Below are 17,701 nucleotides of genomic sequence, written 5' to 3' on the forward strand. Positions count from 1 at the left end.
TAGATTCTGCCCAGGATAAAGACCCAGTGAGAGTCCCCATTGCCATACCACCCAAAAGCCAAGGAAAAATCAGACCTAAACCCCCTGTAGTGCCTAAGGGCCCCCCAGCCGGCTTTCAAGTCCCAAGCAAAGGCGTTCTGAGTGCCACCTGAGTGGTCACACTCGCACGTCCGGGCTGGTAAACAAACAGAAGCTGCTCCCCTGGCAAGAGCATCTGTATTCCTATTACTCACTCTCACGGCCCACGTCTCATTACCCCCAATTCATTCTTCACTTCTTTAAGGGGAGGGATGCTCTGCTACATACCCCAAGGCTGTCAGCAGCCTCCGTAGGGAGCAGGGGTACTCGGCTTTTGACAAAGATGGCCTCCCTTCCTGCTGGCGACAGGAACAGCAGCCTCCAAGCAGGCCACACAGCCACCACCAGTGTCTTCCGTCCCAGCTGGCACACGCCCTCCACTGACCAGAGCTCCTGAGACGCTCAGCAAGTCCCCAGCACGGCCACTAGGCAGGAGCCCCCCATCCTGACTCACACAGGGGGCCAAACGCCACAGGCCCACAAGAAGGGAAACCAGCCTAGGTCCCCGAGAGGGAGTGGCCCCCAGAAATGGGGACCTGGCTGGAGCCACGCTGCTCCACAATGGGAAGCCCACTCCCACACAAAGCTCAGATACGACCGGCTTCAGGAGGGAAACTCCCAAACCGCGAAGCATGGGGAGCTGGAAGGGGTCCCCTAGGGCCCATGAGATGCCAGGGTACCAGTGGTACAACCACTAACATGGGTCACACCATGGAAACATCAGGGGAGCCCTTCGCTTCTCCGATTACATTGATTCCACGGAGATGCAGACTGGGCCTGGCACTGGTATCTCTGTCACATCTGTAACATCGCTCAGATACTCTGTTACAAACAGAAAATGCGCTTCAGGCTCGCAATCTCCCCTGGCAACTGCACTCTCACTAGAATCTAATAACACTTTGTTTTCACTGGGCCTGAACCACTATTCTATTCTATTGTACAGCAAAAGTGGTGATTCAGGAAAAACGGGCCTGATTCTCCTCGTTTCTAGCCAGTGAAGGTGAGGCCCGGGGAGGGCAGGGGAAGCAGAGGTCACTCGGAGCTGGCGACCATCGGGTTCCTGACACCCACTCTGGCTGGACAGATACGAGGAGCGCCTCACAGCCTGGCGGCTTGGAGAGACCACCAGGTTCTCCCTGCATGAAGGGCCCCCGCCCACCCAACTCAGTGGAAGACACAGACTAAAGCGGCCAGGGCCAAGCAAACCACACTTTGAGACCTTCCTGTACAGTTTCCAGGAAATGCCTTTCCCGAGTGCAGGCAGGCAGACAGCAAAGGGACAGGCCCTGCCCGTCCCCAGGCCGCACCTCTGGGACAGCCACACCCCATGAGCCAAGGCAGCCCACAGGAAAGAAGGGCGGAGAGGGGGTGGCGCCGTCTAGAGGCTCCAGGGAACCTTCCCTCCTGGTCCCCAGGACCAAGCTGGCATCCCCGCCAATAGGAGTCCAGCACTGTCCAGCCTGCAGGTTCAAGACCCCTGCCCGTGGTCACAATGCTGCAGAAGGATCAACATCACAGCCAAGACAGAGGGAAGGACAGGCAGGCCAGGTCCCTTACCTGGGCCAGGCGGGGAGTTTTCAGAGGGGTTTGCAACAGGAAGGAGGGGCAGGTTTAATGAGGTCCCTGATCCGAGGGGTCGCAGCTCACATTGTGGGATGTGGTTCCATCCCAGCAGGGGACAAGGGCAACAACTGGAACACACTCACACAGGCAGACCGTGTGTCCCCAAAAGGGCCTGGGACACGCGGGGCAGAGTCAGGGAATCAACAGCCGCCAGGGGGCGAAGGGCACCGCTGGCCTCTCCAGGGTGTTCTGCTCTCTGCCCTGGGTGTGTCCAGTCAGGGAGGGGGGTGGAGGGGGGGGGGTCTGTATCACATCATCTAATCCTCTTGTCACCCCCCCCCCCGTTTACTGGTGGGGAAACTGAGGCATGAGACGGCTCAAGGCCTTCCTGCCCAAGGTCACCGAGCAGATGTGTGACGGAGGCAAGACTCCAAATTCCTCTCTTAACTATTGCACAGCCCTGCCCGTGCCAGGCCCAGGCCTGAAACTACCCCTAAGGCTGCGCTGCGATGAGCGCTGGGGCTCAGACGCCTCCATTTTTGTGGGGGGGGGAGATGCTCAGAACTCTGTCTTTTCTCCCCAGCCTGCACTAGAAAGGCAAGAAGGGAACCCCATCCTGCAGAAGGTGTCGCCCAAACTGAATCCTCCCCGCCTCCGGAAATGCAGGGCTGGCAACAGCGCTAGGGTGGACTCAGCTTCCAGGGGTACCCCCTCAGGTCCATGGCCCTGGCGGGGGCCGCTGCTCCTACTGCCAGAGCCTCCCTGCCCAGACAGGTGCAGCAGCCCGCCCGGCTCCGACTCTCCTCCCTCCGCCGGTGGTAGGCCAGGCCTGGACGGGGGTGCAGGGCCTGCTCTGGGCAGGCGGCGGCCCCGGGCTGGGAGCTGCTGCACTACACCTCTCCTCCATGCCTGCACGCGGGGCTGGGCCCCAGCAGAGCCCCACCAGCTAAAAGTCCCACACAAAGGGAAAGGGGACAGGGCGAACGGAGGGGTGCGGGGAAGAGGACGAGCGCCCACAACTTTTTGGCGGGGTCGTCTCTGGGGTCGCAGCGGCCGGGGTCTCCTTCCTCCTCTCCTGTGTCCCCAAGGAGTGAGGCGCGAAAACGACATTTGCCGCGCCCGCCCGTGCCCCAGCCTGGCCGCGGTGACCCCCGCCCTGCCCACCACCACCACCCCATCTCAGGCCCCGCGCCCACGGGACGTCCTCCTCTCCCTGGCCAGCCCGGCACAACGCGGGCCAGGAGACGCCGTGGCCGCGGCGCGCCCAGGCCAACGCGGGACCCGGGGGCGTGTATGCGGGGCGCGCCCGCGCGGGGCCCTGCTAGGAGAGCCGCTGGCTGCGGGCGCGGGGAGAGCGTGGCCGAGCGCGCCGGGTCGCGGCCCGGCCGGCCCCCGTGGGGAGCCTGTCCGTGTGTCCGGCGAGGTCCGTGTGGGCGTCCGCGCGCGCGCCGCTTACCCTGCGCGGAGATCGGGACCACCTCTCATCCACCCGCCGCCTCGGCGCCCCCTTCGCCAGCCGCCCAGTCGCGCTGCACCTGCCGCCCGCCCGGGAGCCGAGCGGCGCCGGGGAGCCCGGAGGAGGCGGCCCCGCGGGTCCCGGCCACGAGCGCGGAGGCGGCAGCGGCGGCGGCGGCGGCGGCGCCAGGACGCGCGCTCGCGTGCCGCTGCGCGGAGTCTGCGCGCCCCCGGCCCGGCCTGCGCAGCCGCCGCCCCGCCCCGCGCGCGCTCCGCCCCGCCCAACGCCCCGCCCACACGCCCCGCGCCGCCACGCCCAACGCCACGCCTCACGACCTCAGCTGGCAAGCCCCGCGCCGCCCCGCCGAGCCTTAAAGGAGTCGCGCCCCTCCTTGTGCCGCCTCGGGGCAGCCGGCCCACCCGGGCGCGGCCCCCCGCGCGGGCTCGCTTGCCCTGGCGGATTCGCACGCGAGAGCGAGCTGGGTCACGCGGCACCACCTTTGTTTGGGTTGCCCACGTGCGCCCCCGCCACCTACACCCACGCGCACGCGCGGCGTCTCCTCCGCGCGGCCGTCCGCTGGTTGCGCCTACGGCCGCGCGGTCCGGCGCGTCTATAGGATGGACGCCACGGGCCTAGCCACGCCCAGGCACGCATGCTGCCGTCACTTTATCCGCGGTCAGCTGGCCAGGCACCCCACGGGGGCCGCAGTTGGACCGCCTGAGGTTCAGAGCTGGGTCAAAGGCTGCTACCGGTGGCGACCACATCCCATAGGGAACCGCCTTTCCCGTGAAGCCAGTCTTCGGCCCACCCAGGGGGAGGGTACCTGGAGCCTGCAGGGGGAGGGCAGGTGGGGTTGCACACACTCCCTCTAGACTCGAATGTGTAGCGGGGGCTGACCCTCCCCCACGCCCAGGGGTGCTCCCTGTCCTCGGGATCCGGGCCTCTTTCTCTGAATCGCACCTTTGTCACTCAAGGGAGCCCATCCTGCACGCTTCTACACGACTGCATCTCCCCGGCCACCGCACTGCGGGGCGGGGCGTTAGTAGGAGGAGGCAGCTTTAAGCCCACCCGCCCCCCACCCCTGCCCGGGTCTGGACGCGCGCGCGCCCCCAGGAGAACCCTGCACATTCCTTGGCTCCAGGACCAGGGGCTGTCTAGCTCACCGGTAGAAGGGACCACCCTTCCAAAACCATAGGTCCTCATCCTGGGCTGCGGGCCCCACGATTAACTCCCCTTCCGAGGTCTGACCAGGAGGATGGCTGCTGGAGCTTGGAGTGGGAGGATTGGGGAACCCAGAGAACATGGAAGGCCCCAAGGCTGTCTGTGCCCAGACTTATCAGCCACCCCTCCTCAGCTGGGTCCTCTGGGCTCTGCCCTGACGGTCCCATCTGCCTTACGTGTCTTCAGCCCAGCTCCCCTGCTCTGCCCCAAACCCAAAGACCGTGGGAGTCCTACAGATACCTCCAGGAATCCGGAACTGGGCTACCCCCCGCCCCCTACCCCACTACCTAACCCACCTCCCAATCTCCTATCCAGTCCTCAAGGCTCCCAACTCAGGTGCTTCTGAAGCATTCCCTGGGGTAAGTGTCAACTGAAAAAATTTTGCACAACCTGAAAGTTGAGAATTATGTCTTCAGTTTTTTTGGCCATACCGCGTGGCATGTGGGATCTTAGTTCCCCAACCAGGGATGGAACCAGAGCCCCCTGCATTGGAAAGGCGGAGTCTTAACCACTGGACTGCAGGGAAAGTCACCAGGGATGGTAGCCTCTCACATAGCTCTGAGAGACTGTTCCAAAGAAGTAAAGGCAGGAGCCAGGATACATAGGAGTTTTTGCTGGGGGGAAAAAACATAGTTGAACAACAAAGGATTACTGATAATCACAAAAAACAGGCATTTCAAGCTAATGATTTTAGTACTTTTCTACTTATGGGAAGAGGAAAGAGATTCATCTCATTGAAATCACTCCTTTCATATGCATCTTAACTATCTCTGGCCAGTGTCCTGTTTTTCTCCATCCTGAATCCCCTCAGGGTGCACTGTTGGGGGCAGGGGGCGTCTGGAGTGACTGATGGCTTGATGGCCACAACATCCTTTGTTTACTGAAATGGCAGGTGACATTCTTTGTCCTCAAGATTTGGGGGCCTTCTATCATCCTCCCCCAGCCTGGGAAGGTAGACCTGATGAGTCTGGGTCAGAGGCAATCATTCAGGGGGGCTCCTAGCAGGAGGCCTTACCTCTCTGTGCCTCAGTTTCCTGACTGCAGAATGGGAGACCAAATGATTTCAGATTAAGGGAGCTAACGCACAAACGTGGGGTCTGTTTCAGGGGCGGCAGGGGTACCGTGGCAAGCTGTTGGCAGGACTGTCTCATCCCCAGTATGAGAGCTCCGTTGGGTGGTCTGAGTTGCATTCATGCCCAGCACCCCTGCCAGGACCAGGACCAGCTTCCAGACCCCACTGGTTCCTTCTCTGTCCTGGCCTGGAACGCAGCTTCCTGGCCTTATCTCTCTGCTCTCCAGGCAACAGGACTAGAGATTTTCCCAAACACAAGCTCAATTTTCCTGCCCGCAAGCCATTGTTCCTGCCACATCCTCCCAGGACCACCTTCCTTATTCAAACTCCACCCAGCCTGCAAGACCCAGCTCCACACAGGCCCCCTCGCCAGCCTGGCCAGAAGTGGTCCCAGCCTCCCTTGCAGCCAGGGCTCTCGAGACTCCCCCACATGGGCCCCACCACCCCCTGCATCCATCACCCTGTTGTTGGTTGTGTTCTTGTCTTTTCCCCCAACTCTCCCCATCGACCCCCCTGGGGAAAGACCCAGATTATCCATGTGTGTGTCCCTGCCCCGCACCTCAGGACCTTAGCCAGTCTCTGTAATTGTCAGAGCCCTTTTGTTCACAGATGACAGAAACCCACCTCGAACAGCCCCAAAGGGGACCTCTTTGTTCCTGAAAGTAGCAAGTGCCGTGGTTGAAGTATTCACGCACAGCTACAAACCACAGCCCTCCACCCTAGCGGGGCACAGAGCGGGTGCCCAAGGAATGTTCTTGAACGAAAGGCCAGGACTAGGGGGACCAGGCAGGAGGCGGAGGGACCAGGGGAAGGGAAGAGGTTGAAGCATGTTTCTGGGGCCACCCCAGCATCCCTGACTTTCAGCCCAGCCTACGGACATTCGCTGGGCACCCACCCTGTACCTGACGCTGCTTGCGCTGTGCCTGCCTGGTTGACAGGCATGGACCAGATACACCCCAAAGTGGGGCACTTGACGTTACAGGGCGCCCACAGCACCCTGCTTGGCAGCTCCTCAGAATCATCCTGTCCCCCCGTTTACAGAGGAGGACTGTTCTGGGCTGAACTCTGTTCCCCCAAACTCGTAAGTTGGAGTCCTAACCCCCAGTTCCTCAGAATGTGATGTATTTGGAGACAGGGCCTTTGAAGAGGTGATTGCGTTCAAATAAATTCCTTAGGGTGTGCCCTAATCCCACAGGACCGGGGTCCTTATAAGAAAAGGAGATTAGGACACCCACACTCAGAGTGATGACCACGTGAGGACACAGGGAGAAGATGGCGCTGTACACGCCAGGGAGAGAGGCCTCAGGAAGAACCAACCCTGCTGACGTTCCGATCCTTCACCTCCAGCCTCCAGGCTGTGAGGGAATAAATCTCTGTTGCTTAAACTGCCCCATCCGCGGTATTTGTTATGCCAGACCTGGTGGACACAGGCTCAGAGCAGTCACCTGGCCCTCAGGGCCACACTGCTGAGGGTCGGCAGGGCCACCACTGGCTCCCCACCCCGCCGCTCGAAGCTGAGCTGGACGCGGGGCATCGGCGGGGCAGGGCTGTGCAGAGCGGGCGGCGCCAAACTCCAAGCCCGGCTGCCGGCTCTGGGAAGGTGGCCTGGAGCCCGCACACACCCCGGGGCCAGCTGAGCCCTCAGGACCCTGTCCCCCAGCCTCAGAGTCCTGGAGAGCACCTGGGAGCAAGATGCCGAGACCCACGTGACGAGCTCCCATGGTTCATGGAATTGACATTGGCCCTCGGTATCTGAACACACATCCCCATGTCCCACGGGACGCCGACACAGGGGGCTCAGGGAGAACGGGATCCAAGCCAGGGACTGCCAGCTCCAGACTCCTGGTCCTTTCCTGTGTCACCTGCTCCGGGATCTGGCAGCACCTGGCACTGAGTGGCCCCTGGGGAGTGGTGGGGAGCAGGGGTGGAGCCTGGGCTCAGGATGGAAGGAGCCTAGGTCCTGAGCGGCTGGAAGGAGAAGGCAGCAATGGGGGTAGGGGTGGGGCAGGGAGCAAGGCCGGGGTGGGGCGGGGGGGAGAGAGCCCCACTTGTTCTGTTTAGCTGGAAAAAGGCAGGAGGACAGCCCAGTGAGTTCAGGCTTATCCGCGGAGCAGCTGGGAGCTGTGGAAGGATTTTCAGCAGGGGCCACAGGATCGCACCGGTGCTTTTGGCAGAGAAAGCCTTCTGGCTCCAGAATGGTTCCAGAGGGTGTTGACCGGAGGGTCTCAGAGCGACCAGCAGGTGGGAGGTGGGTGCGAGCAGCTTTTGTAGAGCCCTGCCCACAGTCACGGGACTTGTCCATTGCCCAGATCACAAACGGGGGGACATGTGGGGAATAAAGCCCCAGCCCCACGCCGTGCGTGCTGCCGCTCGGGGCTTGTGGCAGGGAAGGTTGGGACCACCCTGCGCGTGCTCTTCGCCACGGGAGGGGCAGGACTGGGTCTGCCCTTGGTGGCTGTGTGTCCTTGTACACAGCCACCCAACCCTCTGAGCCTCGGTCTCTTCCTCTGCAAAGCGAAGAAGGGAAACGCCCACTAGCAGGCTGGGGTTGTGGTCTCTACCACGGCCCACATGGTTCCCACTGAACAGGCTGGCCACAACGGGTAGGGGAGGCCAAGGGCATGCAAGGCCTCCTCCTCCGAGGGGTCTGGAACAGGATGTACATTGCCTGCCTGCCCATCCAGAGGTGGAAGTTCTGACAGTTCCGTATATTCTGAGCCAATCAGCACATGTTATACTCCAGTCCCTGGGGCTGCGTTGCACACAGTAGGCATTCAGCAAATGTGGTACTAATGATGGCCATATGACGCCCAGAAACGTAATTCACATATTTCCTTGACTTTAAAATGTCACCGGGTAAGATGTACCATCAACTTAATAACAGCTTTTTAGGAAAAAATGAACCACCCACCCCACATCAGAGCCCTCCTGTGTTGTAAGTTGCGTCAGCATCCGGAAATGTTAAGATGGGAAACAAATGAGCATCTCTCAGCAGAGGAAGCGTGGTGATAAATGCAAGATGTGAAGGCTTTTCTCTGCTTGTGGCCGTAGAGAGATGGTGTTCCCTGCGGGGGGTGGGGGGTGGGGGTCCTGATAGAATACATGGCTTCTCAGCAGGGCTTAGCCAGGTCTCAAGGAGGCGATGGAGCCCAGCACCCCAGCCTGCTGGCCTGGGACGGGGGCTTGCTGCACAAACTTGGGGTCCTGGCTTCTGAGCCTGACAGAGTGCGCCACCTTGTGGCCTCAAACGGCAGTGCGGGGGCCAGAAGCCGAGTCCCCTAGCCAGCCTCCCACCCCCAGGCCCAGTCCTTGCTGCCACGCAGCCTGCGGGTGCCGGCACCACATAGGGCCACGTGGACAGGTCTCCCTCCTTAGCAGCCCGGCCTTCTATCCCCTTGGGGAGGAGACTGGGTCTGCTAGCCGGGCTCTAGGCTCTGGGTCTTACCTGCTGTGTAACCCTGGCAAGTCCCTCCACCTCTCTGTGCCTCAGTTTCCCTACTTTGCAGGTTGGTGGCCAGACCTCCTTCCTTCTCGCCCCTCACCCCGCAGACATGCAGACCTGGCCTACATAGACCTTCTTGTGGGGGAGGAGGACCCGTGCCTGAGTCCCCAGTGTGAGCGGTCAGTGGAGCTGGGGTAGCAGCGGGGGCACCCGCCACATCCCAGGGGGCCGGGGGCTTCTCGGAGGAGGGGTTTGCAAGCCAGGGTAGGGATGTGAGGGAGGGCAGGCCTGGCAGCGGCCAGAAGGAGGAGGTCGTGGAGGGGCCCCAGCCTCTTGGTTGGGCCCCTGGGGCTGAGTGGGTGGGGGGAACCTTAAGGAATTGTAACAGAGCAGCCTGGAGGAGGTCACGGTAACATTACCCAGAGTTATAAGAAAAAGAGCAAGGCAGAGAGTTATGATCCTATGGGCCAGCTCTGTCTGATAGAACTTTCTAGAATGATGGAAATACCCTGTATCTGTGCAGCCCAATGCAGTAGCCACACATGGTTATTGAGCATTTAAGATGTGGCTGGTGTGGGGCTTCCCTGGTGGCGCAGTGGTTAAGAATCCGCCTGCCAGTGCTGGGGACACGGGTTCGAGCCCTGGTCCGGGAGGATCCCACATGCTGCGGAACAACTAAGCCCGCGAGCCACAACTGCTGAGCCCACGTGCCGCAACTGCCGAAGCCCGCACGCCTGGAGCCCATGCTCCACAACAAGAGAAGCCACTGCAATGAGAAGCCCGTGCACCGCAACGAAGAGTAGCCCCCGCTCGACACAACTAGAGAAAGCCCTCGCACAGCAACGAAGACCAAACACAGCCAGAAATAAAATATATAAATTTATTTTAAAAAACACTATGAGAACTTAATTTGATTACTTTATATAGCCAATACTTACTTAGATTTACCCACTTATTTATATAACTTTTTTATTGTGGTGAAATGTACATAACACAAAATTTACCATCTTAACCATTTTAGGTGTGTAATTCAGCAACATTAAGTCCATTCACATTCTTGTGCAACCATCACCACTATCCGTGTCCAGAACTTTTTTCATCTTGCAAAACCAACTCTGTCTTCGTTAAACACTGACTCCCCATCCCCCTCCCCCAGCCCCTGGCACCACCATCTACTTTCTGTCTTTATGGATTTGACTCCTCTAGGGACCTCCTGAAAGTGGAATCATACAGTATTTACCTTTTTTGTGTCTGGCTTATTTCACTGAGCATAATGTCCTCAAAGTCCATCCATGTGGTAGCACGTGTCAGATGTTCCTTCCTTTTCAAGGTTGAATGATATTCCACTGTGTGTAGAGACCACACTTTGCTTACCTATTCACCCATCAATGGAACTTGGGTTATTTCCACCTTTTGTCAATTGTGAACAATGCTACTATGACCATGGGTGGGCAAGTATCTGTTTGAGTGCCTGCTTTCAGTTCTTTAGGGTATACATATATAACCAGGGATGGAATTGCTGGGTCATATGGTAATTTTATATTTAACTTTTTAAGGAACTGTGTTCCATAGAAGCTGCACCATTTTGCATTCCCACCAGCAAAGCCCAGGGATTCCAATTTCTTTACATCCTCGCCAATGGAACGTTATTTTCCTTTTTTTTGTTTTGTTTTCTTAAACAGTGATAACAATCCTGATGGGTGTAAAGTGGCATGTATTTTTAAATTTTTTAAGCATTTTTATTATTCTTTGAGTAGGTGTTAAGCACTGAGTCCTGTGCCTCCCTCCCCAAATTCATATGTTGAAGTCCTCATCCCCAGCGTGATGGTGTTAGGAGATGGGGCTTTTGGAAGGTGCTTAGTTTTAGATAAGGTCATGAAGGTGGGGTCCTCATGATGGGATTAGTGTCCTTATAAGAAGAGGAAGAAAGAGAAAGAGAGAGATCTCTGTCACCATTTGTATGCGCCGAGGAAAGGCCACGTGAAGACACAGTGAGAAGGCAGCCGTCAGCAACCCAAAGAGAGAGCCCTCACCAGGAACTGAATCAGTGCACCTTGATCTTGGACTTCCAGCCTCCAGAACCGTACGAAACAAATGTCTGCTGTTTAAGTGGCCTAGTGTGGCATTTTGTTATGGAGGCCCGAGCAGAGTGAGACAGTAGGTAATATATTCACATGGTTCAACATTGAAAAGGCACAAAAGGGCTTCTAGTGAAGCCCCCTTCACCGCCGGCCCCAGCCAAACATGTCCCTGGGGAGAGGGAACATTTGAACCAAGATCCCATAATGAGACAGTCGTGTGAGAAGAGTGATCCAGGCAAAAGGAAGAGGCTGTGCCAGAGCCCAGGAGGCGAAGAGGTCCAAGGAGCTGAGACGGCAGAGCGGCTGAAGGGAGTGGCTGAGGGGAAGCTGAGCAGCTGTGACGTGGACAGAGCCCTGCAGGGGCTGTGGAGGCAGGCTGGCTCCATCAGCTACCAGGGCAGAAGGCTCACCTCTCTCTCCGTGCCTCGGTGTCCCCATCAGTAAAATAAGGAGAGTAATTGCACCTACCTCGTGGGGCAGTGAGTGTGTTGGCTTCTGTAAAGCCCCTAGAACAGTGCCTGGCACGGTCAGCCTCCGTGCTCCAGGGCCCTCGTCATCCCCGAGCAGGTTCGTGGGCTGGGATGTTGTCACAGACAGAAGGGACGGGTCCGGGGAAGAAAAGAGACCTGTCTTGTTGTCTCCTTTGTCTGCTGAGGAAACCTCCTCTGGAAGCCCCAGCAGACTTTCCTCCATTGGCCAGAACCGGCTCACACACCCACCCGGACCAATCACAGGCCGGGGACATGTGAGGCAGGCTGGTGGGCCCTGGACCCCAGGACGAGCAACTTGGCAGGAGGCAGACCGCCCAGCCCCACACACGGCTCAGCTGATACTCTCCCAGCAGACTTTTTATTTTTTAAAGGTATTTTTTAAAATGTATTTATTTAATTTATTTACTTTGGCTGCATTGGGTCTTCGTTGCTGTGCGTGGGCTTTCTCTAGTTGCGGTGAGTGGAGGCTACTCTTTGCTGTGGTGCATGGGCTTCTCATTGTGGTGGCTTCTCTTGTTTCGGAGCACGGGCTCTAGGCTCACGGGCTTCGGTAGTTGTGGCACACAGGATCACTAGTTGTGGCTCGCAGGCTCAGTAGTTGCAGCGCACAGGTTTCTCATCGTGGTGGCCTCTCTTGTTGCGGAGCACAGGCTCTAGACTCACGGGCTTCAGTAGCTGTGGCACGTGGGCTCAGTAGTTGTGGTGCACAGGCTTAGCTGCTCCGTGGCATGTGGGATCTTCCCGGACCAGGGCTTGAACCCGTGTCCCCTGCATTGGCAGGAGGATTCTTAACCACTGCGCCACCAGGGAAGCCCTCCCAGCAGACTTTTCAAATGAAGGAAGCAATGGGTCGACACATATTCTGCCACAAGCTCCTCAATTTGCTGCAGCCCCGGGGAGGCTGGGCCCCCCCCCAAGAACTGAGCCTCTGCCAGGAAGGAGGAGGGGAGGTGGTGGTGGGGAGGCCACGGGCACCGCTAGATATGGCTGTAGATGCCGCCGTGGAGCACGGGGCAGGTTGAGGAGGGCAGGGTCACATTTTAAGATCACTCTGGCTGCTGGTGAAGAATGGACTGGAGGGGCCAGAAAGGGGGCAAGGGGACCCGCTGGAAATCCCCGGTATTGTCGGGGGGAGATGACAGTGGCCTGGACCGAGGCATTAACGCAAAGATGGAGAGACCTGGACAGACCCGCCGTGCAGGGCTGGAGGTGGCATCCATGCGCCGGCCCCTGGACAGGGAGGGGACCAGGAGGGGGGCCAGGAGGGGGGCCAGGCCCTGAGGCCTTTCGTGAGGGTCCTTGGCCAGGAGCTTGGACCTTCCGCTCAACTCTGCCTGCTTCCTACCATCCAGCCGTCACCAAGGCCCTGGCCAGGCCATGTCAGCCTCTGCCAGCAGCCAGCGCCATTCCCCTGAAGGACCAGCCCCATCCTGGTCATGTCACTACTCAGCCAGAAAGCCTCCACAGCCTCGAAGAGCGAATCAAAGTTAATTCAGGGCCTCTCCCACCTCGCCTGCTTGTCAGTGTGAGAGGAACTTTGGGGACAAGGGGACACCTCCTGCGGGGGGTGTGTGACAGGAGTTCGTGCCCTGCCTCCCCACAAAAGCATTCGGACAATCCACAGTATTGGAAGTGAGGTAGTCTGGGGGAGTCGTGGGCCTGGCCTCACAGGGGTCCAGGGGTGAGGGCACAGGCAAGGGCGCTGGAAGGAACGGGCCTGTCACCTTGGGTCACTTCACCCTCACAGGACTCAGGCGGGCCTGCGTTACCTCCCATAACTCAGAGGGGGGCCAGGGCTCCCAGGTGCAGTGACCTGCCCAGGTCATAGCCGCCAGCATGACCTTGGCCCTAGGGGGGCTGCTCCACTCTCCCGAGGCCCCCCAAGGCCCCTTAAAACCCCGCAATACTCCCTAAGTTTCCAAAGATTTCCCAAGGTTGCCCAAGACCCACAGGCCTCTCAAGGTTCCGCGAGGTCCCCTATGCCTCCAGAGGCACCCAAAGTTCCCCCAAACTCTTTAGGCCCCCTGAGGCCCCTAAGATTCTCCCAAGATGCCTCAAAGCCCCCCATGACCACCCAGGGCTCCTAAAAGACCCGCCAGGTTCCCCAAGGTCTACCAGTTCCCCAAGGTGCCCTGAAGTCCCCTAGGCTCTCCCGGGACCCCCAAAACCCCCAGGCTCCCCCCGGGCCCCAGGACCCCCCCCCCCGCATCTTCAACCCTCCAGGAGTCCCTCTCTTTTCCTGCGATGTCCAGCTGGGGCCGAGGGGGTGAATCCAGCTGGTTAGCTCTGCACCTCCTGCTGTCAGCTATTGGTCCCGGGTGGGCCTATGGAGTGCCACCTCGGGGTCACGTGACTGCTCAGGCATGGTCGCATGGTGTCAGGCATGGCGGCCCACAGCTCTGCCATCAGCGAGGAGGGAAGCAAGTTCTCCCGCAGGGCCGCAGGTGGCCTGGTGGTCAGGGCGTTGCCTGCTGCCCTGGGCACCACAGGCACGGGCCTCGCTCAGGAGGGAAACAGCAGTCGGTGCAGGACCCCGGGCCCTCCTGGAGCCCCACCCATAGCCCGCCCTGCCCGCCAGTGGGGGATCCCAGACTCCACCCCACACCCCGCCCCTTGGGGTGTCTCCCTCAGCGGTACCAGTGCCAGGGCGCAGCCCGAGTCCCCTCCACCCCCTCCCCTGGTCTGGAGGCCCAGGGCTGCGCCCACCAGCCTCCATCCAGCAACAATGCCTGCACACAAAGGCTGAACCCATCCACCAACGTGCCCTGAACACACCCTCAAACCACAAACTCAGCCGCCTCTTTGCCTACAGGATGCCCACGGGAAAAATTTTCACCAAGAGAAGGGAGGAAGGCCCAGACTGGCTCTGCCTCTATGGGAAAGAACTGGCGTGCAGCCTCCAAGGAAGCCTGGTGAAAAGGTGAGAACCTTTGGGTCCCAAGGCCTTGGGGCTCCCTTTTTAAAGGAAGGAAGAGTCAGACCAGGAGGCAGGAGGGTTGTTTGGCTACTGGCTGTGAGGCCACAGTCTAGTCCCTTTGCCTTCTTGGTCCTCAGTGCCCTCACTGCACATCTGGAATGATGACATGTAGTGGTCCTGGGGCTAAGAGCACAGACTCTGGAGAAGGACCACCTGGGTTTGAGTCCTGGCTCTGCTGCCTACAGGCTGTGTGACTCTGGACAAGTGACTGAGCCACTCTGTGCCTGAGTTTCCAAACCTGTTAAGTGGGGATCAAACAGAAGATATCACCAGGGGTCTTTTGAGGAGTCAGTGAGTTTGTATGTATTAATCATTTAAAACAGTGCCTGCCACATGGTAAGTGCAATGTAATTGGACCCTCGAAATTTTAGCCAACTTTTCTTTATTCATTTAGCAAACATTTACCCATCAGGTGTACTTACCAGGTCCTGGCTGGGCCTTGGGTTGGCAGAGATGAACCAAAGGAAAATACAACATACGTACAAGTAACTGCCTCGCATGATAGTCTGGGAATGGCTGTCTGTGAGGGGTTCTGGGTTCAAAGGGACATGAGAAGCAGGATGGAGCCCTTTTGCCTGGGGTGGTCAGGGAAGGCTTCTTGGAGGAGGTGGCATTTAAGCTGGGCCTGGAGGCGTGGGCTGGCAGTGACAGGCACAAAGCACGTGCAGCCCACTGATTGGCTGATCAATCCGTAGAAGTCTGAACATTGATGGGTGCAAAGTCTGCTGGGACCAAGGATCTGAAATGACTTCATTGCAGAGCTGAGAGTGGACCCTTAAACCCACTTGGTTTGGTAACCTGCACATTGCACCTGACTGGCACTGCCCCCATGGGGTGTCCACCGTACTGGCCAAGCTGGAGGCTAGGGAGGGACAGGTGTGGGCTGATGACCTCTGGCCATTGCTCCTCTCACATACCTTAGCTGAATCCTGAGGCTGGGAGTCCTGACACCAGCATGACCCATGAGGCAAGACCTCTGGGGGCCTAAACTGCCCACCCTCGTGCAATGCTTCTGCAGTGTTACCCCCTCTTCAGGCCTCCAGCCCTCGCCAAGGCCCAAGGCTATCATATCACTTTGGGGAGCCAACCTGGAAGCCTGGGGCCTGCCTGGGCAGAGATCACACCCAGGAGGCAGTGAGCTGCACTGGCTCCCAGGAAGACAGCCAACGCCTGCACCGGCTTGCCTGGGCACACCCCTCTGCCCCCAGCTAACTATGACGCAAGTCATATGATCAAGGCTTACGACTGTGATCAAGGCCTAGCCCAGCTGTCACCTCCTCTGAGCTGGGGCCAGGGTTATCCATGGGGTCTCCAGCTTTGGTGCTTCTGTGACATGGATGGGGTGAGGAGTTACACATGACAGGAAAACTGACTCAGACCCATCAAGGAGAAAAGGAAATCTATTAGTGCATGTAACTGCCAAGTCCAGGGTGTCCTTCAGGCACAGCTGGATCCAGGGCTCAAAGGGCTCTGCTTCTTTTTGTGTTGGCTCCATCTCATGGGGGTCCCAGGCCAAAGTTTTCCCTGTCAGCAATCCTGGCAGAATCAGAGATTTCCTCTGCCCATTGTTCTCCTGGCTGGGGTCATACAACCACTCCTTAAGCATGAAGGACTGAAGTTAGATCTACCTGGACCACGTGGCCTGAGAGTGGGGGAGGAGAAAGGGTGCAGTTAGCAGTCGAAGGGGAAATGGAGCTAGCCAGCTAGCAGCACAGCTGTCTGCCTCATTGCAGCTGGCTCCCCACCAGACTGCCTGGTACTCAGGCAGGGATAGTGTCCAAAGCAACTGTGCCCCAGAGTTGCCCTTCACAAGGCTGGCAACGGAGCAAGGGCTATAGCACACTGGCTTTGGGTGGGTTCCTCAGGACCTTGGCGTGTGCTCTTCCCTCTGCCTGGAACAGCCAGGTACCTCCCTCCCTCCTCCAATTAGTACCTCCTCATCCTGCAGGCCTGGAATTCTAATTAAAGGCACATAAATAGTCTCACTCTATCCTGGCCTCCTTACCTCTCTTTCATATTTTCTGTCTTCTTATTTCCTATGCCACATCCTGGGAAATTTCTTCAGATCTGTGCTCCAGTTTACTGATCCTCTCTTCAGCTGTTTTTTATTTTATTTTATTTTATTTTATTTTATTTTAATTTTATTATTATTGTTTGCTTCTGCCAGTCATAAGGGGGTACTCCCAATCTGGGACTGTTTTAATTTAATTTCTTACCTGGGATTTCCCTGTCTATGAGGATGGCATAAATGTAAACTCCAGCACTGCGTGAGAGCAGGCCTACGGTTGCAAATTCTCAAGGGAAATTATTATTGTTATTAAATATTTGCTACATGGAGCCCTACAGCAGACAACTAGATTTCCCAGGAATTCTGTTTGCCGGCAGGGAGATTTAGTTGGGCCCACTCTGTCCTGAGTGGGGTCGCCCCCTTTGAGGATCTCAGCTCAGTGTAGGATCTTAGGGTCACTCCCCCTCCCCACCCACCTTGCTGCAACGACTCTGTCCTTGTCTGTCACAAGCACCAGGGGGAAATGCTTATTATCATCTCCCTGGTTACAGCTGTTTCTCTTGCTTGTTTCTTTCTTTTTGGGGGGGTTGGCGGAATTTCTTACAAGCTCAGCAATGCAATATAGTTATGTCTGTAGACACTTATCTGGAATCTGACAGCAGCATGGCACTTAGGGGATCTGATCATCACGTGGCCAGAAGTCAAGTCAACTCGTCAACTCGTTCTGGGTCTTGCATCCTTGGCTGCTGATGTGGTTGACACCTTGCTTCCGCGTGGGTATTTAGAGAGAATGGGGCGCACGTTTTCGTGGCTGGGGTGGGTTCTGCCCTGTGCCCGCTTCCCCTTCCGCTCTCATGCTGAGGAAGACCTGCTTCCAAGATTCAGCGTCCGCAGCAGGACCGCCTTCCTGGTGACCCCGTGGACACTTCGGAGGACAGCCAGCAGGGATGCACGGGAGAAAGAGGGGTGAGTGTGCCGGTGTGTATGTGTTGGGGGTCCCCAGGGGCTGCTGTGGGTGTTGGTGGTAGGAAGAGCCCTAGGGATGGTCAGACCTCTCAGGTCCTCAGGCCTCTCAGGTGGCAGCAGACTTCCAAGAATGCAAGGGCCAGAGCTTCCAGGTCTTCCTAAGGCTCAGGTCTGGCACAGCACCACTTCTGATGCATTTTGTGGGTTAATTCGAGAGTTAGGGCCAGTTCAGAGTCACCCTGGGGGGGGAGACTAAAGTAAGGTGGGAACACCAGGAGGGGTGGCGCGTTGGGGGCCACCTTTGGAGACTGGCTACCACGTGGTGGACCCTGTATCCAAGCTCAGG

General features: G+C 58.1%; 2 protein-coding genes across 3 annotated transcripts in view; one reads left to right on the forward strand and one right to left on the reverse strand.

Moving 5' to 3' along the window:
- Positions 1 to 3,303, reverse strand: part of GRAMD4 (GRAM domain containing 4) — a 78,173-nt gene extending 74,870 nt beyond the window's left edge. The window contains exon 1 of one of the 2 annotated variants that reach the window (XM_082422197.1): positions 3,098 to 3,303. Coding sequence is in view for 1 of the 2 variants with exons in the window: in XM_082422196.1 (XP_082278322.1) it covers positions 3,098 to 3,126 (29 nt within the window). In the remaining variant the exon portion in view is untranslated. The remainder of the gene's footprint in view (positions 1 to 3,097) is intronic. The other variant, XM_082422196.1, reaches the window with a different exon arrangement.
- Positions 1 to 17,701, forward strand: part of CERK (ceramide kinase) — a 215,672-nt gene that overhangs the window by 129,091 nt on the left and 68,880 nt on the right. The gene's annotated exons all lie outside the window — the stretch shown is intronic.

Source organism: Balaenoptera physalus (assembly GCF_965194825.1).
Source record: "Balaenoptera physalus genome assembly, chromosome: 13".
NCBI classification, from domain to species: domain Eukaryota; kingdom Metazoa; phylum Chordata; class Mammalia; order Artiodactyla; family Balaenopteridae; genus Balaenoptera; species Balaenoptera physalus.